Source organism: Eumetopias jubatus, unplaced genomic scaffold (genome assembly GCF_037043125.1).
Source record: "Eumetopias jubatus isolate StellerSeaLion01/CBP00866 unplaced genomic scaffold, mEumJub1_p1.0 scaffold_13, whole genome shotgun sequence".
Lineage (NCBI taxonomy): Eukaryota > Metazoa > Chordata > Mammalia > Carnivora > Otariidae > Eumetopias > Eumetopias jubatus.
This window is the reverse complement of record NW_028274819.1, coordinates 38,647,363-38,674,704: the sequence shown is the minus strand read 5'-3', so window position 1 is coordinate 38,674,704 and position 27,342 is coordinate 38,647,363. Positions and strand designations below refer to the sequence as shown.

At 49.1% G+C, this 27,342-nt stretch overlaps 1 protein-coding gene across 1 annotated transcript in view; it reads left to right on the top strand.

The window, feature by feature from the left end:
- Positions 1–26,856, top strand: part of SLC6A5 (solute carrier family 6 member 5) — a 49,526-nt gene extending 22,670 nt beyond the window's left edge. Inside the window, exons 7-15 of the mRNA XM_028117727.2 lie at positions 2,057–2,191; positions 4,164–4,267; positions 7,113–7,237; positions 12,326–12,438; positions 13,175–13,306; positions 14,251–14,350; positions 20,144–20,244; positions 24,310–24,477; positions 26,701–26,856. Coding sequence (XP_027973528.2) covers positions 2,057–2,191; positions 4,164–4,267; positions 7,113–7,237; positions 12,326–12,438; positions 13,175–13,306; positions 14,251–14,350; positions 20,144–20,244; positions 24,310–24,477; positions 26,701–26,856 — 1,134 coding nt within the window. The remainder of the gene's footprint in view (positions 1–2,056; positions 2,192–4,163; positions 4,268–7,112; positions 7,238–12,325; positions 12,439–13,174; positions 13,307–14,250; positions 14,351–20,143; positions 20,245–24,309; positions 24,478–26,700) is intronic.
- The last annotated feature ends 486 nt before the right edge of the window (positions 26,857–27,342 follow it).

Genomic DNA, 27,342 nt, shown 5'->3' with positions numbered 1-27,342 from the left:
CTGGGGTCTGTGGAGCCGGTACGGGGTGGCACCTGTGTCTCCCTCCCAGGGGACAGGTGTTCAGGTGCCCCAGGAGGGAAGACTGCAGGAGGGAGTGTGTTAGCGGTTGCTCTGAGCCCACAGTGCTTGCCCAGCTGGCTGTATACGCCCACCTCAAGGATCAGCGAGGGTTTGGGGAGAGCCGAGCCTCACCTTTACAAGGTCTTTTGATGCACTTTGGGGATTCAACTGGCTGGTGAGCAGAGGGTTGTCAGTGTTACCAAATTTAGGCCTGGCGAATCCCGAGCAAGCCTAACGTGGTGCTTCTGTTGCCAGGCCCCCAGACCTGTCCCATTCTGTGTGAACTGTCCCAGGCACTCCTCCAAGAGTTCCACGAGGAATATACTGTCATTATCGCCACTAAGCCGATGTGGACACTGAGACTCAGGGACGTGAAGTCATTTCCCAGGTGGCCCAGCTCATAAGTGATGGGGCTGGGATTTGAACTCAGGCTTGTAGTTGGGATCCTGATCCCAAGCTCTTCCTTTATCCAGATGTTTGATTGACAGACAAGTCCCATCCAGCCACAGTCCCCAAGTTCTGCTGATGTTACTCCCCAAATGTGTCTTGACTCTGGTCCCTCCTAGGAGGGAATCCAGGAGCATCCAGAATCCAGAATCCAGGAGCATCCTTTGACCAGAATCCAGGAGCACCCTTTGACCATATTCAAGGCCTCCCATAGTGTGCCCAACGTGCTTCAGTAGCTCCCTATTTCCCACAGAAAAGGCCCATGCTCTCAGGGCCCCCCATCTCAGCCTCCACCCTATGTCATCCTCCTGATAGTGGGTCATCAGACCTTTGCCCTCATATGCCTGCCTTGCCCACTTTCCTCCTCCACCTTCCACCTCCCCCCACCTCTCTTAAGTTGTCCTTGGCCTCTAGATCCAGCTCAAGTGTCATCTCTGTGAATCTTTTCGTAAACTCCCAGGCTGAGTAGTACAATGCCCCTCTGGACTTCATAGTGTCCTGGGTGCAGTGGTGTGGCCCATTAAGCAGACATCGTCTCTGGGCCCTCTAGGTCCTGAATCCCTTCGTCTTTATGCATCTAACACCTGGCACAGCATCCAGCTCAGAGCAGGCCGTCAATAAATGCTTGTTGAGCTTACCTGCATTGAATGACCACCTGTTATAAATCAGGCTGTTAGTAGCTCATTAACCCACACAATTATTTTTTTAAGAAAGGTGTCATTGTGCCCAGTTTCCAGAGGCAGAAGCAGATTTGAAGAACTTATTAGCTTGTCGAAGATCTCACAGCTACTCAGTGCCAGATGTGTTATTTCATTTGAACTTAAATGTTTCTTTTATTATAATTTTCGAGATTTTATTTATTTGGGAGAGAGAGAGAGAGAGCGTGTGTGTATGCATGAGTGGGGGGAGGGGCAGAGGGAGAGGAAGAGAGAATCTCAAGCAGACTCCCTGCCGAGCATACAGCCCGATGCGGAGCTCAATCCCATGACCCTGAGATCATGGCCTCAGCCAAAAATCACGAGTTAGATGCTTAACCACTTAGCCACCCAGGCAGCCCTAAACTTAAATGTTTCTAAGATCTTGCTCTTTGTACCTCACCAGGCTGCCTCCCTTAGGGTGTCTGTATACACAAGGATGGAAAGCTTAAACTAAAAGGTTCATCTCTAATGGCGGATTTGGGGTCCGCAAGCAGAGGGTGGGGTTGGAGTTGGGGAGGAGGGAGGCATGTAGCCTTCTTCCCTGGGTAATTCCTCAGGGAGCTCTCTCCTCAGCAGCTGGGGTGGGGCAAGGTCGCCCCCACCTTCCTCACTGCCCCACAGCCTTGGATATCGCCCCACAGACTTTATTTCTGGTTCTCCCTGCCCTTGGGTCTCAGGGCCTGCCCCGTGCCCCCAGCCCTGGCAGAATTGGGAGAAACCACCCTGATGTCCTCACAGTCAGGTGCTCGTGTCCAGGTGGCAGATCACTCTGCCTCTGTCAATGTCCCTGCAGCGTGGGCGCGTCACGCGGGTCTGCTCCTCCCAGTCACCCTTTCGGACGGTTCTTCCAGGTGGTGTACTTCACGGCCACATTCCCGTATGTCGTGCTGGTGATCCTTCTCATCCGCGGAGTCACCCTGCCCGGAGCTGGCGCTGGGATCTGGTACTTCATCACACCGAAGTGGGAGAAACTCACGGACGCCACGGTGGGCTTATGCTCTCATTTACAACCCAGGGATGAGTCCCACTGTGGGACAGCTCAACCAGAGGGGTCAGACTCCTTCCCGCAGGGTAGCTCGCTTTTGTTCGCTTATCCAAGGTCCTGATAATCTTGGGCCATTGTGCCCTCGGGAGATCTTTCATGAGAAGTGGGCAGCTGGGGGTGTTCTGACTCCTGGAGTAGTCATCCTACGTCATGGTCCTGCCCCCAGGGGTGCCGTGCAGGCTGAAATGAAGAAGTCCATCCCCGTATTCATAGCACTGGGCCCCTCACACCACTCATCTGGTACTAATTACAGGGTGTTGGGAATGGAGTTTTGCTGGTGGAAAATAACAGCACAAACTATGGCCATTATCATTGAAAGGGCTTGACGCATTTGCAGATGTGCGGCTCACCAACACGGAGCCAGCACACACTTGTACCTCCTCTTTGCATATCTGTGCAGGCATATCTTACTCTAAAATTCCTAGTCCCCAAACCTCCCAATGAGGGGGTTCTTTAAGAAGTGAATTTTCTCACCTAAAAGAAAAACTCACTTTTGGGGCGCCTCGGGGGCTCAGTTGGTTAAGTGATTGCCTTCGGCTCAGGTCATGATCCTGGCGTCCTGGGATCGAGCCCCACATCGGGCTCGCTGCTTGGCGGGAAGCCTGCTTCTCCCTCTCCCACTCCCCCTGCTTGTATTCCCTCTCTCACTGTCTCTCTCTCTCTCTCTCTGTCAAATAAATAAATAAAATCTTAAATGAAAGAAAGAAAGAAAGAAAAACTCACTTTTACAGAGTACATTGAGAACACATAGCTTGGATTGGGTTTGACTGCACGTAACAGAAAACCCCCAGATGATGACATCGGGAACAAGATACAAGTTTATTTCCCTCGTATGCGCTGAAGCGGCCCCCGGGGTACATAGTGAAGCACTCCACATAGTGAAGGCTCCACAGTGTCCCTGCCTCCCAGCTTCCCGTCCTCAGTCACTTGCTTCCAGATGGTTGCCAGAACTCCTGCCATCACAGCAGCATTCCGGGTAGCACAAAGGGGTGAGGAAAGAGGTGGAAATAGGTACCCTCCTTCTCTTTAAAAAAGGAGAAACCCCAGAAATCCCACATTACACTTGTTTTTTCACATCATTGGTCAGAAACTAAATCATGTGATTATCCTCTCTTAGCTGCACTTCCCCTTGATGCTATGTGCTGGGTGAATGGCTGCCTTTAAAGAAAACCATGGCTTTGTTAATAAGGAGTATGGGAGAATGGGTGTTGGGGTAGGTGCAGACTTGCCAGCACACAGCACGCACTTGAACTTTTTCTTTGCATATTATAAGCACAATTTTAAAACTGGACTAATTTATAAAAATGATGGGAGGTCTATTTTACAAATCATATAAATCTCTAGCATAACTCCTGAGCGGCCTTCTGGAGTTTTATGAGGACAATGCAGAGAAATCACCGAGAGAACCAGGAGGCGTTGTCGGCCAAGTTCAAGAAGGATATGGCTATAAGATCCACTGTGCTTTGGCACAGGTGGTATTACTAAGGGGAGGAGCTCTAGGACTTCAGATTTTTAATAGCGGCTGACATCTGTAAAAACGTCAATTTAAGCAGATCTTTATCTTGCATCCATGACTGTATTTTGCTGTTGCGGTGGTCTTTTGAGAGTGTATGCAGCGAAAGGAAGGGCTCCTCCCTTCTGCTCAGCTTTATACATGGCAGGACATAGAAGCAGGAAATGTGTGTGTAGTTTGAGTTCCTCTCCTTTGCTTAGAATGGAGTTAGCATCTCCCAGGTAATTTCCTGCCTTTTTGGCTTCCAGCACAAGTGATGTATGTTGGTGCTAATGTCACATCTTTCTCCTGACTACTTTCCCCTGGGGAGGTGATGTGGTGCTGGGCAGGGGAGACCTCCCCCCTCCCCTGGGCCAGCCTCCTTCAGTGACCTTGGATCTTCTCCCCTTCGGCCTCCCAGGTCTGGAAGGATGCTGCCACTCAGATTTTCTTCTCTTTGTCTGCCGCATGGGGAGGCCTGATCACTCTCTCTTCCTACAACAAATTCCACAACAACTGCTACAGGTATGTGGAGGCACTTGATACCCCAGAGGCAGCTGGTGAATGGGAATAAGAGCTGGGGACAGATCCATGGACACCTAAGGCCACATCCTCACACTTACCCTGAAGTAGAGCCAGAGGGCTGCGTCTGGCAGAGGGAAAGCCACCCGCTAGGGCCTAGCTGCTGGCTTCTGGTGGCCTGGACCCCAGTTTGCAGTGCTGTCTCTGACACATGGGCTCAGGGGCTCTTTATAGGATGGAGTTGAGCCTCTCCAGGGGTTGCTATACTGCTAGGTGTGTCCTGGGATAGTCATTTGTGAGCTGTGGGTATGATTGGATGGTAGTCCCAGATGAAGTATGGTCACTGTCACTTGACAAATATTTTTCCAGGGACCTCTATAAGAAAGGCAGCAAGGTACAGGGGAAAGAAAACTGTTGATGGATATGTTAACTAATGGAAATGTTAGTAGATGTGGTGGGGCCCCTCTCACAATGTATATGTGTATCGAATCATCAGGCTGTACACTTAAAATATATTACAGTTTGCCTTCGTTGTTATACTTCAGTAAAGCTGAAAAAACAATGCAAAATTTGAGTCCCCTTCCAGATCTGTTAATCAGAATGTCTGGAGGTGGGATGGGCCAGGGAATCTACGTATCCAGATGGTATCCTCAGGAGATCCTGATACATGGTGACAGTGAGACCATTTGGATGGTATGATATTAGACCAGGGGCTCTGCAACCCCAAAGATCTCCACCTGGGAGAACCTGACAGCTCCTGGAGGAGGTGACATCTGAAAGTTAAATACATCTAGGCAAGCAGTAAGAAAATAAGGTCCGTTCTCCTGGTGAGCGGATTTAAAATAGGAAGGGAAGGAGGGAGAGAAGGAAGGAAGGGAGGAAGGAAGGAAGGAAGGAAGGAAGGAAGGAAGGAAGGAAGGAAGGAAGGAAGGAAGGAAGGAAGGCAGGCCAGAGTCAGATGGACCTGGATTTGAATTATGACTTCACCATTTACTAAAACTCGAGACATGGGCGAGATGCTTCGCTTCTCTGAGCCTCTTTCCTCTCATCTGTAAAATGCCAATAATAGTTTGTGGAGAGGTAAGAGCTGATGTATGCAAAGTTCGCACAGCAGAATTTCACACGTCATAAGTACTCAATAAATGGCAGCTGCCATTATTATTATTATTATTATTATTATCATTTTCTAATAATGTATGAGCTATTTTGTGCACCAAGAGGAACAGAAGATAGTTAGGCTGTGACCTGAGCTGGCTGGGATGGAGGTGAGGTCTCCGCGGGGCCACATCCCAGCTCGTGCAGCGGAGGTGGGAGTGTGCGACACGTGGTGGGGACAGCCAGCAGGGGGCGTGAGTGGGAAAGTGCTGGGGATGGGGGGTTGGGAGCAGGTCCGGGGACCAGAGCAAGAGTGCACGCATGAGGCTGGAAGGAATCGGGCCGAGCTCGGCTGAGGCCAGGTTGGAGAGAGCGTGTGTCTGAGCTTGCAAGAGCTGCTGTAATAAACACCACGGAGCGTGGGACCTGAACAACAGACACTCAGTTTCTCACAGTTCTGGAGACTGAAGTCCGAGGTCGAGGTATTGGCGGGGTTGATTTCTTCCCAGGCTTCTCTCTTTGGCTTGTATAGCCATCTCCTCCCTGCGTCTTCACAGGGGCTTCCCTCTGGGTGTGTATCTGTGTCCTCATCTCTTCTTGCAAGGACACCAGTCGTGTTGGATGAGGTCCCACCCTGAGGACGTCCTTTTAACTTACTTCCCTGTGTAAGACGCCTTCTCCAAACACAGTCACATTCTGAGGAACTGGGGGTTAGAACGTCAACATAGGATTTGGGGGGCACACAATCCAGTCCCTAACAGCTGGAATGCCAGCTAAGGTGTGTGAACTTCTTTGGTCACAGCTGCTCATTAATTTATGACCTGGGAACTGGTCTGAATGCAGTCCAGCGGGATCGCATTGCTCTGCACTTTGGTAGAAAGGAGGCTCTGCGGTGTGGCAGAGGGAACACGGAGCAGGGCAGGGAGTCTGGATTCAAATCCTGACCCACCATGAATGAGCCCATTTCCTCCTCCTGTGCCTCAGTTTCCTCATCCGTAAGCTAAGGGGCCAGACAAGGTGGGTGGTTTACTGAGCGTTCGTTCTGTGCCAGGCTCTGTGCACAACAACCTGGGAGAAAGGTGGGGTCAGTGCCACCACTTAAAATCACGGTGGGAAGAAGTGACTTGCTCAAGGTCATACCACCAACAGGTGGGAGGATCAGGATTTGAATGGTCTCTGAGGCTCCATCTGGCTTGACCTCTCTTCCCAGTCTAGGGTGGCCAGACAGGCCGACTGGGAAACCACAGCCATATTACCAGTAGAGGGCCCCAGGGTGAAGGCGGAGGGCTGGTCTCCCCTGCCTCACCCCGGGGGGGCTTTTGGGACTCCAAATCCAGGCTGTCCTCAAACCTTGGTGGCCTTTCATGGTCCCACCGCGTTCTCTTCTCTCATATATGGTTCCCGTCCTGAGGTCCTTGAAAGGCTCCAACCCCTCCATTTCTGCTCAGATGGGCAGTCCTGCTCTGCCACTTTAATGAGAGGGGCCCTGGTTCTAGAGCGCACAGGGCTAGAGCTCTGACCCAGAGGCCCGGCAACAGGGAGGTCCTGAGAAACGTTTTTGAGCCCTTTGGTGCTTAGAAAATCGACCCAAGGGGGTCTTCGGTCAGGACAGTGAAAACATGTTTAGAAATGGACATGTACGCACACGCACGTGTGCATATGAACACACAGGCACACATTTATGAGTCTTTTCCCTTGTCCCTTCCGACTTGCAAAGCACGCCTAATGGCAAACTCTTGTCTCCTCCACCCAGGGACACGCTCATTGTAACCTGCACCAACAGTGCCACGAGCATCTTTGCCGGCTTTGTCATCTTCTCGGTTATTGGCTTCATGGCCAATGAACGCAAGGTCAACATTGAGAACGTGGCAGACCAAGGTACGGTCACCTCCTGAGCTCCTGACCTATGCTATCCTGGGAAGTTGGCCTTCTGAAATAGGAGGGGTGGTGGGACAACCCAGGGTCCCTTTGTGGGGAGACTCCGACAAGCTTGAGTAGGAAGCTCAGGTGGGGTTGGAGCTGGCCAGTGCCTGACCAGAGGGGTTGCTATCAAAGTCCCATTCCTGCTTCCCTCTCCTCTCCTTTGTTCTCCCTTTCTTCTCTTAAGTCAGCTCCACCCCGAATAAGTAAGCCCTATGCCTTTTGCACCTCTGAGGGACAGATAGAGGATTCTTTAGGATTCTTTAGAGCTGGTGTAGGCACAGCCTGCTGCAGGATGCATTCCTTGCAGAGAGCTCTGGACACACCCAGTTCTAATGCTGAACAGGAACACTGACTCCAGAGCAGCCTTTTCCTGACAAGCGTTTTCTGTTGGTTAGGTCACACGTGCTTTCAGGGCCTTCCGCTTAGTTAGCAAAGCAGACCTGCAATTTTTTTCCCCCCAGTGGGTGGAAAGGTTGGATGATGGTGGTGGGAGGGAAGTACAGTAAAGTTTACTTTCTGTCCAGGTGATTCCTGTGTTAATGGCTAACATTTGTATGGTACTTCCGAGTTTACAGAGAGCTTTCATTTTTTATCTCACTTCGTCTGTATTTCTAGCACAGCATTTTGTAGGTGGTGTTTAATATTTTTATTTAACTCTTTCTTATTTCCACCCAGCCTTACTCCACGAAGGGTTTGTGTGTTTACTGTGTTTCTGGGCTGAACGGATTTCACTGTGGCTGTCGCCTGTTATTATGATCATGCTCTAATAAGGTGTTTATGGGATGCCTAGGTGTCGGGACCGGCCCAGGGACGTGTGGGGACGTGGCAGTCCGCCGTGTGTCCCTGTGAGCAGCTTCTCTGGGCCTTTACCTTCGTTTGAGGAGCTCACTGCCGTTCTCAGAAAACGGCTCGGATGCCAGCCCAGGAGGGAGCAAAGTCCTAGGAATGTCACCTTCTTGGTGGACTGCCGGCTTTCTGCTGGCTCCCCAGGGATAATTAATTATGGCTTCAGGATTTGAAGCTGCTGCTGATGCGCAGTGGGCCTCAAAGAGTTAAGAAATGGCTTATTGCAGGGGGGTAATTACCTCTCCCCGGAAAGAGTGTTAAACCCCCAGGGATGTTTGGTTCTGCAGCACTGCATTAAATTGGAGTTTCGGAGTGAATGCCCCTCCCTGGCTGAGAATGCTCAACTCCCTGGGGAGCAGGGGTGAGGGGCGGGGAGGGGAGAGAAGGCCTTGGCTTCAGGGGTGCCTGTGCCACCCCAGCTGTCCTCATTTCCTCCCAGCAGAGTCACGGGAGCAGGGAGGTCCTGCCCCACTTCCCAGCAGATCTGAGGTGTTTGTGATTTTTGTGACATTACGGCCGAGCTCACTGTGAGCCAGTGGCCGTGTTGCCGGGGTTATGAGTCCTGAGATGTGGGGCCACTTTAGTTCACTCTTCTGAGCTCCTTCCTGCCCCAGGAAGGGGAGTTGGGGGCACATGTCTCTAAAACCCAAATAGGATTTCCTTTTTCCTATACAAAGAAAGACTAAGACAATTGCCTAGGTGCCTTTCTGAAACGTCCCCTTTCCGGATTTTATTCACTTCCTCTAATTTAAATGGGGGAAAAAACACTTCCTACAGGTTCTAACCCCTTGTTAGGTTAGCGTGTGGCAGTTTGTCATCATCACCAGCACAGGGACGGGAGGCCTCGTTCCCCTCAGGGGAATGGGGACTGGCTCATAAGGCCTCTTGTCAGGCTCCGTGGGGCAGCTATCCCTGTTCATCTGAGTTTACACACATTCTTACACGTGAGTTGCAGGACGTCTGGTTTTCTCAGGGACAATGGAGGCTCTGCAGAATCTGGGACGGGGATTTGGGGTGGACCTGTGGTCCATGCCAGCCCCGTTCCCTCCTGGCTGGGCAAAACGGGCGTGCGGACAGTCGGTACATGTTTGCTGACCCAACGTCAGTAACTGTGTTTTGGTCTTTAGTCCAAAATAGGTTCTCTTTAATGACCTAACACTATTCTATCTTGTTTGCCACCCCCTTTTGAGGGAGGCATTTTTGTCAACGTCATTTCTCCAAATCTCAGCTGGTTTTGGGGGGACGAGGGTAGGATTGGTGATGACACCAGGCTGTCCTCTACTTCTGCAATGAACATAGGGAAGGGGGCACGTTCTTCTCAGTCATCGACTCCAGAGAAGCACCTTTCTGGGAAGCCAAACTTTTTTTTTTTTTTAAGATTTTATTTATTTATTTGTCAGAGAGAATGAGAGAGAGCATGGGCAGGGGGAACAGCAAGCAGAGGGAGAAGCAGACTCTCTGCTGAGCAGGGAGCCCGATGAGGGACTCAATCTCAAGACTCTAGGATCATGACCTGAGCTGAAGGCGGACACTTAATTGACTGAGCCACCCAGATGCCCCTGGGAAGTCAACTTTTAGGGTCATTTGCCAGTCACCTTGCTTACTGCCTGTGGAGCTGAGACTCACCATCCGAATCCAACCAGAAGCTCTACGGGCAGCAGAAATGCTCATCCACCCTCAGAAAGCCTGGGTTGGACCACGGGAGATGAACACAAATGTGCACATTGGATTTAGAGTTCCCAGGTCTAGGTTCCTAGCAGTTCAGAGACACTGCTGATCAAAATGAACACTCTCAAACAGGGACTGACCATCCATCCAATGTCTATCACCTGAATGCCAGTTCTTCCTTCTAAAAGCATGGGGGTCCGGCCGTGTGGTCTCTGAGAACCCTCCCATGTGAAACAGGCTTCACAGCAGAGAGGCTCCCCCAGTGTGCTGGGGTTGTGATGTCCTGCATTGACAAGAGACCTGGTTGTGTCTTGAGCGGTTCTCTAGGAGAAGGGGCGGCAGAAACTTCCTGTCCTATCCAAGTGGCTGGCATGCAGCACCTCTTTGATCCCCTCTCATGGGAAGAGTAGGAATGATTTCTGTTTTCTGAGTTCTCACCAGGTCCGGGCATTGTTCGGAGCCCTTTATTTGTATCAATACATTTACTTCTCACAGAATTAAATGTAATGATGTTTATCCAGAGAGAACAAGTCCCATGGCTGGAAGAGGCGGAGCTCTTCCACAGGGGAATGGAGCCTGCCTTCCAGCCACTGGGCTATACTTATAGTGCTTCCCAGTGGGAGAGAAGAGGAACAGCCTCAGCCTCTATGGGACATAGGGGAAACCTCTGCTGGGAATCAGTCAATCCGTTTTTCCAGTAAAAACTAAACTAAACTAACTGTACAAAATAATATAAAAATGTCTTTTTAAAAATCTGCTCCCCAGTGGTCTTAGATAAACTGAGTTTGCTGAAAATGATGCCTTCCCCTGGGTACCTTAGGAAGGCAGATGTAATTGAAATAGGCCGGGTGTTTTGAAATCGTTTCCTGCCCCCTGAAAAAGCAGTAAAGCCCAAAGGGCCAAATCCTGTTAAAGCAATCAACGAGGTCCTCCGGTAGTGGCCATTTCAAGACCTTCTTGTCCGCTTTATGGGCCCAGCTGTCGCCAGAGCATTGAGCTGGATCCCTCAGTGTTCTGCATTTGAGACCTGTTTCGAACTGTCGTTTAATACAGACTAATGGTTCACATAGGGAGCCTTCAGAGGCTGGCTGTACCGTGTGTTCAATAAATGCATAAAGCGGGGCTATCTTAGGCATTCAAGGCTTTATATTTTAAATACCCCAAGGCCCTTGGCAGCATTAAGAACTAACAACCTGATAAATTCCAGTTTAAAAAAGTGCTGTTACGCTTGAGTTATAAAAACTCCAGGTGTGGCAATGTCTGGTTTCCAGGCGTGCGCTGGTTGCAGATTAGCTGACGTTTGCTTGTCACTGCCCATTATCATTTAGTTTTCTCTTTACAAGGAAACGTGTAACTGCTGGGTCCCTAGCCATTGTGGGTCACAGTAGTCTTCCCAGTGAGGCTGTGAGGCAGGTCGGAACGGCTGGCAGGCTTTGTGAGGGCAGAGAAATGCAGCTCAGACATCCCCTGCCAAGACTACATGCAGTGGAAAACCCTGAATCAGAACTGCTGTTGTCCAAGTTCATTGTCCACTCATAATAAAAGTGAATATTCTGTGAGTGCTCATGACAGGTCCCCGTGCTCTGCCTGTGCTCTCTCATTTGTTCCTCATAACCACCATGTGGGGGACTATTGCTATTCCCATTTTATAGATGGGCAAAATCGAGGCTTATAGAAATGAAATAACTTATCTAGGGTTGCATAGCCGGTAAGTCATGGAGTCTGAATTTGGACCTGGATCTGTCTGACCATTAGAGCCCAAACTCTCTTCCCCTTTATGCTGTGTTTTGCAGCCCCCTCTCCCTAACTGATTACCCGTGGATTGATGTAGCCCCATCTTTACCAAGCCTTTGTAGGGAAAGATAATAAAAGTGGCAGATGGATTCATGATTTATGCAAAAGACTTCTCCTGAAGGAGCGAATATGGAGGAAATGATGTCATTCCGGGCACGGTCTAACCTGTAGAGCTGGATTTCTCAACCTCAGCACTCTTGACCTTTGGGTTGGATAATTCTTTGTTGTGGGGACTGTCCTGTGCATTGCATCCCTGGCCTCTGCCCACTAGATGTCAGTAATCTTCCTCCCCCCCAGTAGTGAGAGTCAAAAATGTCTCTGTGTATTGCCCAATGTCCCCTGGGGGGGGGTGGGGGCTAAACTCACCGTTGGATGAGAATTACTGTTCTACAGGGTAATTCTTATATGCTCCCCCAGCTCATCAACACAAAGATTTTTTTTTTTTTTTTTTTTTTTTTTGTGGTATATGTGTGGGACACAGCCTGATTTAGGACTCAGTCGGCTTTGGCACTATTTTTAGCCTCCCTTCTGAGTTCCCTGAGGTATGGACCTGTTGCTCCTGGTCCTTCCCTTCAAGGAACTTGAGGTTTAATTGGGAAAATGGAAGGAGATGAGGGAAAATAACAACCAGTGGAAGCAGCATATAATATGTCTGTGGAGAGGCCCCTGTGGGCTTCCAGGAAGAGAGGGCCTGGAGCTGGGCCTGTTTGCAATCATCTGTCTTGTTCCTTTCAGGGCCAGGCATTGCATTTGTGGTTTACCCAGAAGCCTTAACGAGGCTGCCCCTCTCTCCGTTCTGGGCCATCATCTTTTTCCTGATGCTCCTCACTCTTGGACTTGACACTATGGTGAGCCCTTTCCCTTCCCCCTTGGACGCCTGCCTGAGGCTCCTCCTGATGACCCCCTCTCCTGAGCCCTGCATCCAGCCCATGGCAGGGGTGGGCTTGGTGGTCCCCGCATGTTTCCCTGGGCGATATAGGATGGTCAGGTCCCTGTCTGGGGCTCAGGATAGCTCTGTGTTTGTGGGTGACTCATGGATGGTGCAAAGGAACATCCTCCTTCCCTGCCTCCTTTTGGCATGCCTGTGCCCCTCCTGCTGTGGTGTCATTTTGCCAGTGCAAATTCTGTGGGGCTGGACCAGGGAGAATAATATGAAGTCGATTTTAGGGAGATTGCTGTGGGGCTGAGCCTGCCACAAATCTTACTGATAGGCACTCAGAGTTTAGTGGTTGGGTGCAAAGAGGGTTTTTCCTCAAGTAGAAGATCAAATTCAAGGTAAACTGGAGGAAAGGAATTTACATCTCATGAATACAAAGTGAAGCTTCAAATATCGTGATGGATGAGTGTGAGTGCAGTCTCTGGGGGCTAGAAGGCAGTTTCTCAAGTTCACATCATGTCGGAGGTGGGGCATTGGACTTAGGGGTTGGACTCCAACAAAGCCCTTTAGACCCATCAGAGGAATGCAGTCCTAAGAACTGAACCTAATACACATACTGCTTTCCCTACTGGGAAACACAAGGGACTTTGGGAAGCTTTTGGGTTGGGCGGTTTGTCTGAGCTGCTCCTTTCCTGGCCCCATTCCAGTTTGCCACCATTGAGACCATTGTGACCTCCGTCTCAGACGAGTTCCCCAAGTACCTGCGCACGCACAAGCCGGTCTTCACTCTGGGCTGTTGTATTTGTTTTTTCATCATGGGCTTTCCGATGATCACTCAGGTAAGCAGCCCGCTGGCCATCAGCTTGGGGACAGGGCACGCGGGGGGCCTGATGGCTGATCTGTCCTTTTACCCTTAGCTCTCAGACTCGTAACAGTAGCCAATCAGTGCCATGTCTGTGTAGACAGCACCAGGTCATTAGGGATTCTGCCTGCAGATGGAAACATGTCACCTTGGCTACTACTGTTACTTGTAGCATCTTCATAATTGAGATGTAGGTTTCTTGAGCCAACAAGGCAGGTGTGTCCTACTTTAGGAAAATAGAATACATGAAAATCCAAATTTACTCACCAGAGAAGTTCCCAGTTGGTTACTCGTATACATGGGAGCAATGGGATTCCTTCTAGTCCTGAGGGTTTTGGTAAATTGAGTGTTAGCTCACTCAGCATATATATCGCTTTTGCTCTCTGTGACCCTGAGCAAGTCAACACCTTTGGGCCTTAGTTTCTTCATCTGTGAAATGATGAATTGGAATAAGAGGGTTTCTAAGCCTCATCTATTGTAGAGAGATGTAAACAGTGAGCTAAAGATGCAGGGGGATGTGTGAGGAATGCCCAACGACACCTAAAGGTCCTATGAAGGTCAGTCAAATGCAGATTTATAGGTAGAAATGATATCTATTGCTTAAGGCAAAAATGAGGCCATCTGCCTGTTTTTATTTATACATCTTCAGATGTTGACCTTTGCCTTTTACGAGTGAGATGTTAGATCACTTTTCTGTGCTTGTTCTATTGACTGGCTGAGTCTTTTGAGGGTCTGCTTTGCTCACATGGCAAGGCCTCCAGCCTGCGTTCCAGACCAGGTTTAAGTTACCCCTGTGGAGGGGAGGGGAGATCCTTTGACACCTTGCTTGCACCTGACTCTCCCCGGTATGGGAGGATTGGCCGTTCCCGGTGGGAAGGGCCTGCATCCAGGCACACTGATGTCATTCCTCTTTCCCACCAGGGCGGAATTTACATGTTTCAGCTTGTGGACACGTATGCCGCGTCCTATGCCCTCGTCATCATTGCCATTTTTGAGCTTGTGGGGATCTCCTACGTGTACGGTAAGGGGACCACCGCGCCGGCTGCTGGGGAGAGTTGGGTGGCATAAGGCATCCACGGCGAGCAGGTTTTCCAGATTTACTAAGATAATGAAAGGGTAATCAAGCAGCGATTTAGGAGACATAAGAGAGTTATACCTTTATTTCCAAACTTGCCTCTGGACCGTGGTCTGGATTTATCTGAGAAGCATAAGGTGGCTGATGGTGAGTTCAGAAACTCCTAGGACTGGGCCTTTGGGTACGGTCTGGCATGTGAACAGTTAAGATCTGGGGATGGGGCCAGATGAGGGAGGAGGAAGGCTGCTTTCCTGGTTTTGCTAATGGCAGTCCCCGCCTGTGTAGCTTGAGTGAGGAGGAGTAGCTTCGAGGCTGGTCCCCAGACACTGTAATGAGAAAAGATACCACCAGGCTCACAGATTCTTAGGAAACTTTATGAACCTCAGGGAAGTCTGTGATGCAGGAGCACCATCCCAGCTTCTCCCGGGATAAACTTCCAGTTTCCTTACAGTTTAGTCTGCCCTATTACCGCCAGAGCACCCCACAGTTAGTGGGGCAATTACCAGGAACAGTAGGAAGGTAAGTCAGCAGATGCCATCTTTCCGTGTGGGGGTGCTTGAGCTTCGTGGGGCCTCACTGGGTGATCTCCCGGACCCCGTGTGCACACGGCCAGTCCCACAAGCATGCCCTGCTGAGTTCAAGGCGCTAACGACTTCTTTGTGCCTGGAAGTCTCAGAACCATCCCCAGACTAAGGCCTTCCTAAGATAGTTAGGGTCTCCATAGCAAACCCCAGGAAGCTGAAAAATGCCAGTTTGGACAATCTATTTGTATTGTAAAACCAAAAAGAGATCGCAGCACGCTCTAAGCTAAGGAGAAATACAGGCTATCCCTTGGAATATAGGGTATGCATAGAGGCCGAATGCGCAGAAGAGGGGCCCAGCCAGAGGGCTCTATGGAGCTCCCCTTTTTGAGCTGGGAGCCCAGCAAAGCCCACTGGACTGCCAGGTATCCGTGGTGGGAACATCTTGCTTTTAATGTAAAGTTTCTTTTGGAAACGTAGCCCCTCGTGGGGTCACCTGATGGTCCGTTGGCAGAGTCAGGACGGCATTTCATTTGCAGCCCTGGTCCAAGTGCGGCTCTAGCTGCCTTGACCTTCTCTGCTTGCTCCCTGTGTCCTCGCTGCTCGCTGCCACAAAAGGCACACCTGCACAACTCTGTTCTTTAAAACAGGGCTACCCAGTGTGGATTACAAGCATCATTAAAATAGAAACCTTTCAAATTTTTTTGTTTTTAGAAGTGAAATTGCACCCCCCGAGCCCCCTTATAAATCTGGTAGTAGATTTCTTGGTTCTGAAGGACAAAATAAATCCCGAGTGCTTTAGTCCCTGGGCTGAGCTAATTCTCCTGGGACCGTCCAGGAAGCTGCCCGGACTCCCGGAGAACTGGTGTCTGGGCTGCCTCCAGAACCAGGCCGACTCTATGCTGAGCTCAGGATGAGCGCAGGAAGAGGGTGTGAACCTCTGATTTGGACCTGGATAGAATTTGTAGAAGTGAATCTTGGAAGACATATTTGAAATAGACTAATATAATTAATTGCTGGAGAGGAAAGGAAAATCCTGCACTTGCGTATAATTTATACTCCAGAGGGTGGTGCATTCTTTCCTGAGAGGGTGAGGCCTACCCCAAGGCAAGGTTAGTGTCAGGCCATTGAACACTGGCTGGTGAAGAATGAGATGCTACAGTCTACCTCTCCTTGAGGGTGCAGGGTCACCCAGCGGCATCTGCTAGCGCTCAGTAAGCATTAGGAATGACAGACTTCAGTCCATTAACAACACACACACAGGTGAATGTGTGTGAGCAAATGAACAGGTATGTATTAGGTGCTCACGCTCTGCCCTGCGCACTCCTAGGAAAGTGGGGAGGTACATTCAGGCACCTTGCTAGCCAGCTACTAGGAAGAGCGAAGCCACGGCAGGCTTAACATTGAGAGGAATGTCAGGACTCCACTGTGCATCCCTGGTTAGCAGTGTTTAGCTGCCCAGAGATAAAGGTGGGCCAGAGCAGCTGGAAAACCTCAAGAAGGTAGCATCTCAGAGATAAAAGGATATATAAGAAAATAAAGACCGAGACGTAGGGAGCGTTGAGTTTATTGCTGACCGAGGTGAGGAAAATCTGAGCCAGCACACAGGGTTTTGACTCTGAGAGATGGCGCCTTCATGTTAACGATAAATGAATAATGTGTGAGGTACACACGAGACCAGAGACCTAATTTGTGGGACCTAGTGCAAAGTGAAAATGCGGAGCCCCTCGTGAATTTCAAGATGGCGGGGAAAGACCACTCCTCCGGGGGCAGCACCCCAGGGCTCGGTAGGAGGGCACAGTTCACGCGCCCGGAGGGCGGCCTTGGCCACACGAGGGCACCCCCCTGAAGACCACATTCAGACCAAGGGCAAGGGTGTGGCTTATAGACAAAGAAGCCGCAAAGCTGCGTGGGTGAACGTGATTGGCTGGTTGAAGCAGGTTTTTGATTTCACAGTTGAGGATTGGTTGGTTGTGAAGAGCTTGTTCTGGGCCAATTTCTGAGCCCCAGGTGTGTTTGTTGCATCTACAATAGTAGCCATGAACTTACCTTTGTTTTTTCCTGCTGTTTTTCTGCTAATTCGGTGATAAGCAATTGCTCAGATCCCTTTTGGAGCCTAGCTTACCCTCCAGGCTCAAGGTCGTGCAGCAGGCAAGTCGCCACTCACACGTCCCAGGCTCCATGAACAATTCTTTTATCGAGAGTTGGGCCTTGAAAGTGAGAGGGGTTGGAAAGGACAGAACAGGCGGAGAAAACCACATAAACAAAGGCCTCAGAGGAAGGTAGCCAGCGACTCGGTGAGGGCCTCAGCTGGGGACTTGGGTGAGTCAGGCCACGGGAGGGCTGTGGCTGGACAGGTGTTGGAGCTGGTAGAGGCTGGAAGGCCTGGAGAGCCCGGCTGGGGAATGAGTGGGAGGCAGGAGGATGCCTGGTGGCTCGCAGCTGGTGCCCCCGGGCTGTATCTGCAGGGCCGGCCCACAGGGGATAGGGCAGTCAGGGGACCTGGAGCCAGTTGGAGGCAGAGGCCCGCTGTCTGGAGCCCTCACGCGAGGCCCTGAGAGGGAGATGATTTTCCGGACACTGAGCTGGCCCTGGGACCCCAGCCTCCCCCCTCAGTCACAGCACCTCCTCTCAGCAGCAAACCCTGCCTCTTGCTGGAACTGAGTACCCATCATCCACCCCTACCTCCAGCTCTGGGTCTGGCTCCTTGGCCCGTCTGGGGAAGCTTGAGCACCTTTACTGCCATCTCCCTCCTCCTATAGGAGGCCATCTGTATGTCGTCCTTGGGTCTGACCCTGAGCCCCATCAAATCATTTTCCCGGTCAAGCTGCATGCTGTCATCTCTTGGGGGTGATCTACTGCAGAGGAATAAAACAGGATTGAAAATGATAACAGAAACTTCTAGAATCTTTGTTTAAACAACTGAGGCCTGCCCTCAGGGTCTTGTGTGCATTTTTCAGGGCCTCAGCTTTGACTTCTATTCCTTTGAGTCTTTTTCCTCACTTATGCTCAGAGAGTAGTATCCAGAGACCACTCGTTTGAAGGCCTTTGATAACACTAAAGAACATGCACAAATCACACATCCAAAGATAGGTCAGCGGCTCAAGGCATGCAGTTCTTGCCTGTGAATACAAGGAAGCAACTTGGACCCTGTTTGTGTCACAGATTGATCTCTTCAGTCCCCCCCCAATAAACCAGCAAAAACTCAGAAAGAGAATACCTTTCTTAAGGTCACACAGGGAATGAGAGACAGAGCAGGCTTCAGCTTTTTGATCCTAACTCCCCGCCCAGCATTCTTTCCACGGCACCACATTTGTGGTTGACCCTGATCAGGGTTTCTTTAGGTAGAACAGGAAGCTGGGCTGCCTCCTGAGAAATTGAGAGCATGATGATTTTGGACTGGATTCTAGAGCAGCTGCTTTTGGTGAACATCCCACACTGTTTCCGGTGATGCTCTACAGCTGACCTCAGGCTTGGCTGTCCCCCATCATGGCTGTTGTCAGCCGCCCAGTGACTCATGGTCATGGGCGGCAGCTGACTGGCTAGGTCTGGGCTTGGCATGGAGCAGAAGAAAATGCAGGAACTACGGGCCACAGAAGGTCTCAGGATCCATTATTTTGGTGACGGGGGCTAGAGCGGACTTTTGAGGGTAAACTTTAATATTGCTGTCTAACACTGTATATACAGGAAGGAACACATAACTGAGTGTATCGTTGAATGAATTTTTACCTCCAGGTAACCAGCATCCAGATGAAGATACAGAATATTATCGGGGCTGTTCTTTTTTTTTTTAAAGGGACTGAGACGAACAATTTTTCCCTGAAGGAATACCAGTCTCTGCTTTCTACCCCGGCAAGAGATTGCTTTTTCATGTCCCATTATTCTTCCTGACTGCCATGCAGGAGAGAGCAGGTATTGAGGGAGCCAGGCTGGAGGAAAAGTCTGGGCTGAGGCGGGCACAGCGGCGCGCCGGCCAAGGGAAGGCAGCTGGTACAGGTGGTGCCCAGGGAGGGGATGGCAAAGGGTAAGAGACGGCAAGTAAGGATGGGGAGGGGAGCTCCCAGACATGGAATCCCCCTGCTCCTCATGGGGCTAAGGGCAGAGGACCCAGAAACCCCAGGGGGCTGGGAGAGCTCAGGGACAGGAGGAGCAAGTGACCAATGTCTCAAGCAAGAAGGTCTCAGGATGTGCAGGGGATTATTCTCGTAGGAAGAGGAATAGTGGAGTGCGTGCTTTCGTTGAGGAGTGTCTCCGCCCCCCTTGACCTATAGCGTACCCACTTCTCACACAGGTGACCTGAGGATGAAGGAGTAGGGAGATTTAAGCCAAGGCAGCTGAGTCCCTGGTCAGAACTGCTAACTGTGACGGAGCTTGAACCCAGGGACCTTTCCTGTCCTGTCAGCATGGTAACCCCGCCATTGGGAGAAAGCCGTGCTTCTGATGAGCTCAGGAAACAATGTGAGAAGCGATCCCATTCCCAAACCTTCCTCAGTGGCTCCTTCTTCCAAGGAGTGGCTTAAAGATCTTGGTAAACCGAGAGTGCGTGGGGATGGTGGTTACGCATGGCCATAAGAGTGACTGTCTCCTCTGCTTGATACTTTAGTTGATCAGTGACCAAGACAGCAATGCTTTGAGTCCCAGCAAAGTGGGCGATGGCCATTTGGAGTTTACCTCAGTTTTTGCCCGTTGTTATCACCTCATACAGAGTGAAGACACATCAGCTCACGGGGGAGTATCCTTGGGAGGATGCGGACCAAAACCGACGTGCAGTGACTCTCAGTCCGAATCCCCAGGCTTTCATAATATGCTGTGCTTATTGACCGCAAACGTAATTGGTGTTGCCGGAGTGGTTGCTAAGTGCACAAGGCTGTCTCTGAAAACACCGATGAATATGCCGGCCTGTGGCAGTGCTGAGATGCCTGGGCCAGGCTGCAGCCGAGCTTTTTAGATGTCACCACGGATGACATTCTTGAACCTCACTGCAGAGAGTATTTAATATCTATTTAAATGTTCAGTTTGCCCTAATCTTCCTGGCAGTGAATCATTTGTCTGATGGTTTCTTGCATAATAGGGGTCATGTTGACACCAGGCTGGGGCCATCTCTCACCAATGGCACTTGAGTGAGGGGCTCCAGAGCCTGTCCTGCACCCTCCCTCCCTCCGCCCCCCCACCCCCTGCCACTGCACCTCATGCTTCGTCTCCACTTGTCTATTTGCAGGCCTGCAAAGATTCTGTGAAGATATAGAGATGATGATTGGATTCCAGCCAAACATCTTCTGGAAAGTCTGCTGGGCGTTTGTAACTCCAACCATTTTAACTGTAAGGATTACATGCTTTGTCCTGTACATAGGACCTAGCGTGTGGACGTGGTGCTTTATGTTTGAACAAAGTATATTATTCTTGTATTTCAGAAGAGGAAGCTGGGGTTTGGAGAGGTATAGTGACTCACCTAAAGGGGCTTAGCTGTGACTCAGCCACAGTCTGGAGCACTCTGATGGAACATTCCCTGATATATCAGCCTGCCTCATGTCCTGAGAGCAGATAACAATCACATTTTCCACGTGCTAGCCACAGTCCCGGCTCTGTTCAGAGAGCGTTATGTGTATCACCTCCTCTTTCCCTCACGACAGCCTGTGGAGTTGGTGTTCCAATCATCTCCGTTTTACAGATGAGGAAACTGACACCCGGAGGTTATGTGACTTGCCTAGTCCTGCACACCTAGTCATTAGCAATCACAGCCTGAGTTTGAACCCAGGCAGTTGGCTCCAGGACTCTTGTTCTTAACCACTACTCCATACAGCTGCTCTACAACTAATATAGCCTACATTAGACTTTTATTGTTCACTTTTATTGTTTTCGAGAACTATCTTATCATCCTCAAGTGTGATGATGACATTTTGAGATCATCTGACATTCATCTTTTGAAAGATCAGAGCCCTTCATGTATCAGTAAATCTGCATAGGGACTTACATGCACATCCATCACCTCCTTTATTGTGCTGTAGGCTGCAGGCTTTGCCTTGATCCACCCTCCAAGCACAGTAATTGACGGAGACCCAGCCTTTCCTCCTCTTCCCCGGCTTGTGACAGGTGTCATCTTGGCAAGGCTTCACGAAGCTGGCTGTAGTTCTCATTGGAGCCAGCAGGTGGCACTAGAAACCAGATTAAAACCATTGTTTTACCACGCAACACCGGGTTCTCTAAGGGAAAACGAGACAGGATGGAAGTAAAATTGTAAAGAAAACATATATTTCCTTTTTTCTTTTAAACTGTCAGAAGGTGAGTTTTTTTTTTTAAGATTTTATTTATTTATTTGACAGAGAGAGAGATAGTGAGAGCAGGAACACAAGCAGGGGGAGTGGGAGAGGGAGAAGCAGGCTTCCCACCAAGCAGGGAGCCCGATGTGGGACTTGATCCCAGGACCCTGGGACCATGACCTGAGCTGAAGGCAGACGCTTAACGACTGAGCCACCCAGGTGCCCTCAAAGGGTGAGTTTTAATCAAAACACCTCAACTGCTTTCTGAAAAGACGTAAGTTTAGACAGAATAACCGTTCAGGTTTATCTCCCTCTGCACTGACATGGACATCATACTGAGGCCCACATCGGTGCTCACGTTTTAGAGGCTGTAATTTGTCTGAAAAGTCCCACGAGATTTGGGGCATGAGGGATGAAAAGAATTAGAATAGATTTTTCAGCTTCTTGAATTCAGGACTGAAATGTATATGAAGAGCTCGGATTTACCTAATTGGTGGAGGGAAAACAAAACAAAACAAAACAAAAAACGGGAGACTTTCCTGCCTGGGGCATTCTGTCTCTGCTGAGCTTTATCCCAGTTACTATTACATCTGCTTTATTCTTGGGTGAAACTGAGGCCTGCCTTTCCTTCCTGTCTTGAAAGAGATTAAGATTCAGAGAATTTTATTATATTTTGCAGAAACATATGACGTAATTATAACAACCAGCACTACTATTTAGAGGCAGGCACTTTATGAGCATTGTCCCTAAAGTCTCTGGCCACTCTGGTTGGTGACTCTTACCCCCATTTTACAGTTGTGTGCACGGAGGCCCACAGAGGCTAAGGAGCTTGACCATGGCCACAAAGCTTGTGGGAGGCAGAGCTAAGGCTTGAATCCAGAGCTGTCTAGACCTCAGTAAATTTCTCAAAACTCAGTGCTTTCCTCTCCAAGTGGAGTTTGGCCAGTTTTTGGATTAAAAGAATTCCAATTGCTGTGAGCCGAAGGTCAGGGAAAAGAAATTCTGGGGAACATCTGTGCTTTTTGAGAAAGTTTCTCAACTCTGCTGTACTTTCCTTGATATCCATTATGAAGCTTATAGCAGAAACCTGTGGAGATCCCAGAAAATATCCTGAACCAGATTCCCCTTCTGTGTTTGGGAGCTAGGAACAAGTAGAAGTAGTCAATTCCATTGTCATTGTCAACTGATGTACCTCTCTCCAGGACCTTCCTTGGCTGTCATCAGCAAGAAGTCAGGGTGAGCCTGACCCAGTGGTTGAATTAGCATCACTCATGGCCAGGCCCATCTGAGGGCAGGGTTTTATCAAAGCTCATTTGGCAGAGGGAAATGTATGGCAAGAACACATTTGCTCAGATAAGTTTGATGTGATATTTGTGCAACTGGAAATGGGTACCAAAGGACCAAGCCTAACACTTGTCTTTTGCCATTTGCCCTTCTGTAAAACAGATATTTGTAGTGTGCCAGAATGAGCTAAGATTATGGGTTTAAATTACTTCAAAACCTCTGAAATAAAATTGATCATTTTATATGTGCCTTCTTGGATTTACAGAGCTATAAATATTCTCCATGCAATTATTGTATACATAGTCAGATCACGTTACTGAATTATGCGCACACATAAGCAGATGTATTGCTATTTATATGGTAAATGAAATGGAGCAACTTACCATAATTACATTAGGCCCTACTTCCAATAGACTGGTTAATAAAGCTTATAACTCTAGGGGCAAATGTTTAAAAAAGGGGCCTAGAGTAAGGCATCTCTTTCCATAGGAGCAGCGTTTTCAACAGTCGTCTTCAGGCTCACGTTGCTTCGAATCAATACATTGAATTATTGTTGCATTGAAATAATCACTTGCCCCAGCAGCCTGGGCTTTGCAGCAGTAATGTAGATACGCCTTACATTTGTATAGTGCTTCACGCTTTCCTAAAACACTTCCATACATCATCTTTCCTGACATAATTCCCTCCAATCATTTTTGGGCAGTTATTTTACTGCCTAAGAGAACGAGACTTGTGTGGGGGGGATGCAGGACACAGGTCATCATTATTAGGTACATTATTCTGGGCTGATGCTGCCATAGGCAGGATGAACACAGGCAGGGACACCGTTTTCTCAGGGCGATGCTGCTCCCCAAAGGTTTGGCAAGAACAGTTAGAAGCCCTGTTCTGTCTCTTCTGGTGCCTCTCTTTCTAGCACGCGTGTTCCCTTGCTCCTTTCCAGCTACATGCACCGTGTCTTCAGAGGGTTCTCCTAGCCCTTGCGGTGAGAGTGTGCAGTGATAAGAGATGATGGGTGGAAAATAAATCATGACCTTTCTTAGAATTGAGGGGGGGGACTTTTGAGTAAATACCTGTTCCTAGAAAACCCCTGTGTTGTGTATAGAATGTGAAATATATCCGTTTAAAGCGGAGAAGTCTGACACATGAGGGTCACTCAGCTAGTTAGCAGCAGAGCCAACATTGGCCTGCTGGTCGCCACACTCTTGGCTCACCATTTTGTGACAAGGCCTGTTCACATTGAGTCGGTGGTGAGTGGGCTGTGCACCCCTCCTGTGTCCCGTGGTTTATTACAGGACTCAGCTTCTGGCTGGGTCACCACTTTGCAGACCACTCATATGTCACCCTGCCGGCTTTAGAGGCAGTACCTGGGGGTGGGCCATGCCCTGTTCAAGGAGAAGGCAAAGTCGATTCAACTCATGAAGAAAGTTAAACTACATAAACATAAAGGATTTCTTTCTTATAACAAAAGCTTGATTATCTGCTATGGGAAGTACAGACGGCCCCTTCAAAACCTCCATCGCCACCCATCAGTCACCTCGATGTGTATCCTTTATACTGTTTCCTCAGTCTGGGCGCGTGTGTTTGCACACCCACACGCCTTGCTCAGTTCCAGGGAATGGCAAATGCAGGACCAGCCGTGTATCATCTTCATCTCTCTGAAATTCAGTTTCTTCATTTGGAAAATGGATCATGAATAATACCTCTCTTTTGGGGTTGGTATGGGTGTAAAATGAGGTCAGAGATAGGAAAACACCAAACTCACGTCAGGGGCTCAATACAGAGCTGTTAGGAATGAATACTTCACATCACCAGCCTAACACATGCGTTTCTCTTTTCTTCTTAGTTTATCCTTTGCTTCAGCTTTTACCAGTGGGAGCCGATGACCTATGGCTCTTACCGCTACCCTAACTGGTCCATGGTGCTTGGATGGCTAATGCTTGCCTGTTCCGTTATCTGGATCCCAATTATGTTTGTGATAAAAATGCATCTGGCTCCTGGCAGATTTATTGAGGTAATTCCATCAGCTCCTTTCTCCTGCCATCCCCTCCCCAGGGAGAAGCTCTGAGAGCTCTGTGCATGAAAAAACAACAGATTTGGTGAACTTCTCAAGGGAGACTTGGTGATTAAGGGATCACAGTTGCCACCGTTTCTATTAAACCCATTTTTATTATTCCTCTAATGGAGAGGCTCAGCCAATCCGCAGGCCAAGCTGTTATTATGCTATTTCTCAGTGCAGCGGTGACAGCTCTGGGGAACAAGCCATTGGAGTCTCCCCCCGCCCCCTCACCCACAGTTTAAACCCAGTGTTTGCTTTTTAACTACATGTCAGATTCTCCCTTTCCTGATCTTCCTCTCTGTCCAAGTCTTCCTGCAAACATCTATTACCATTAAACTTTAAATCACTACCCCTCCCTGTTGTACTGGTATTAGGGATGGCTGAGGGGCCCAAGCTGATGAACACGTCACTGTCCCCACACAATGTAACCAAAGGTCCGGGGCATGGCTGGTATGAGGTGAGACTTGTCCTTGTTAATCCCTTGCTGGACCGTTTCCTCGTTTCTAAAGCAAAAGAGTCTCCACCCTATCTCCAGGGTAGATGGGAAGGGACTGCCCCTTGTTGAGCCACAGTGAAGTGTGGTCAGGCTCTTATGATTTATGAGAAGTCACTTGCTCAGATGTGCTAGGAATAGATCAGCACTGTGTCTGTCTTGAAAATCCAGAGGGCGGGCCTTTTGAACCAGACCAGTGTTGCTTAGGGTTGGCCCAGGGAACAGCAGCATCAGCACCCCCTGGGATCTTGTGGGGAAATGCAGATGATCAAGCTCCAGCTTGGCTCCACTGAACCAGAGTTGGGGAAATGGGACCCAAGTGTCTGTAGTTAAACCAGCCCTCCAGGTAATTCTGAGGCACACTCAAGTCTCAGAGGCGTTAGAATAGACCAAGGCCAAGAAACGCCTGCCAATAGAGGGTAGTGAAGAACAGCTGTGCAGGCTTTGCCCTTGGCCAGTCAGCCGGAGGAAAGAAAGAGAGCGTCCCACAGAGGCTCTGGAGGGAGAAGCAAAATGAGAATAAGGTGAGTGAATAAATGCGTAACACAAATGTCCACGTGGTGGGGAGGTGGCTTTTATCTCCAATGGACTAAAGATGGAAACAGAGTTGACAAAGGGAATGTAGGCATCTCCTTGCTGAAGTGGGATTCCAGTTTTCACCCTCAGGAAATTGTCTGCTATCCCCTCCAGGTAAATTCCTATGGACCCTTTTACCCCCAGAGATGTCTCCCTTTTGCCCCAGATGAACCTCCCACTAACTGACCCAGAAATCTCATTCCCTCTGAACAAAAGCTAGTGTAGCTTCTGCTACTTTTGTCTCAGGCTGAAATTCCCTAAACTGATGAGTTGGCTCTATAAATTTATTATGGTTGATTTGGGACACAAAGGTTGCAAACTGATGATTAAGGGGAGATTAAATTAACAGCTATAAGAAGCAGCTTCACTTTAATAGGTAATAAACATGTAATTGTTCCCTCCTTATGTAGTCAGAAATATGTTTTCTTATTCTAGAAAATGTTCCCACCAAATTATGTTTTCTATAAAAAGTTCAGTTGAAGGATTAGAGGTGTTCCCATTATTTCTAGCTCGCCTGCAAGAACCCACACTGCTGAACCAAGTCAGAAGCATCTATTTTTGTCAACAGATAATTAAAATCTTTGCTCACTCTTGGCAATGTGTCTTTGGGGTTGCAGTTTCTTTCCCCGGCCATTTATATACTTTGGGGAAATATGCTAAACAAAATCTAATTATTTTGATGTACCAACCCACTGTTGAGACTACAGAACAAAAGTTATTGAGCGCATGTCCTTTTCAGACTATGTTTGGCAGTGGAGAGAGAAGCTTGAGAATTCTCTTCATTTGGAGGGAAAAAATGTATAATTAAAATCTGGGCCCTTTGTCCTCAATTAATCTTGTGCAAAGCAAACCCCAAGCAATTGTAATATTGCTTGCAGGGTGATGTAAATACTTTCAAGTGAACCAAACTCAGTGTCTTCTTTAACGTCCTTTGCCTAATGAATTGATAAGGCTGATCTTCCCAACTGCTTCTCCTGGTGGGGGACCGCTTGGCTTAAGGAGGGATTCTGAAAAAAGCGGTGGCCAGCAGTGTGCGGATAGATGGGTGGTGCGTAGGGGAGGAAGGGGCATTACTTCTGTGACCCTATGTATCTTTGGCTTCTTTGCAGAGGCTCAAGTTGGTGTGCTCGCCACAGCCGGACTGGGGCCCATTCTTAGCTCAGCACCGTGGAGAACGTTACAAGAACATGATTGACCCCTTGGGAACCTCTTCCCTGGGACTCAAACTGCCAGTGAAGGATTTGGAACTGGGCACCCAGTGCTAGTCCAATGGCATGGCATGGCCCAGACTTGATCCTGTTGTTCCTCTCTGCCTCCCCTCGTGTTTTCCCCAGCTTTCTTCCCATTTTCTTCTCTCTCCCCACATCTTGGTTCATGTCCATGCATGAGAGTGGTTATGCAGAAAAGTAAGACATGGCATTGCATGCTGTAGTGAAGAGCTAGATGGGCCACTTGAGGCACTCTTTGCCCGTGTCCATGGTGTCAGTTTCCAGAAGGGTTGGTCTCCTGAGCACATGAGTTACCTGGCAGGAGTGGATCAGCCAGGTGAGCGCTTTCCATTGAAGTCACAAGTAGGTGTACGAGACTTGGTCAGTATGGAGGTATCCACTGTGTGTTGTTGATGGTGGTGCCATCGAGATCTATATAGGATGGCAGACTTGCAAGACTTGTATTTGGACTCAGGAGTGTTCCTGAGCAATGTAGTGATTTCATTCAGATGCAGAAAATTGAGGAGAGTATATTTGGAGCAT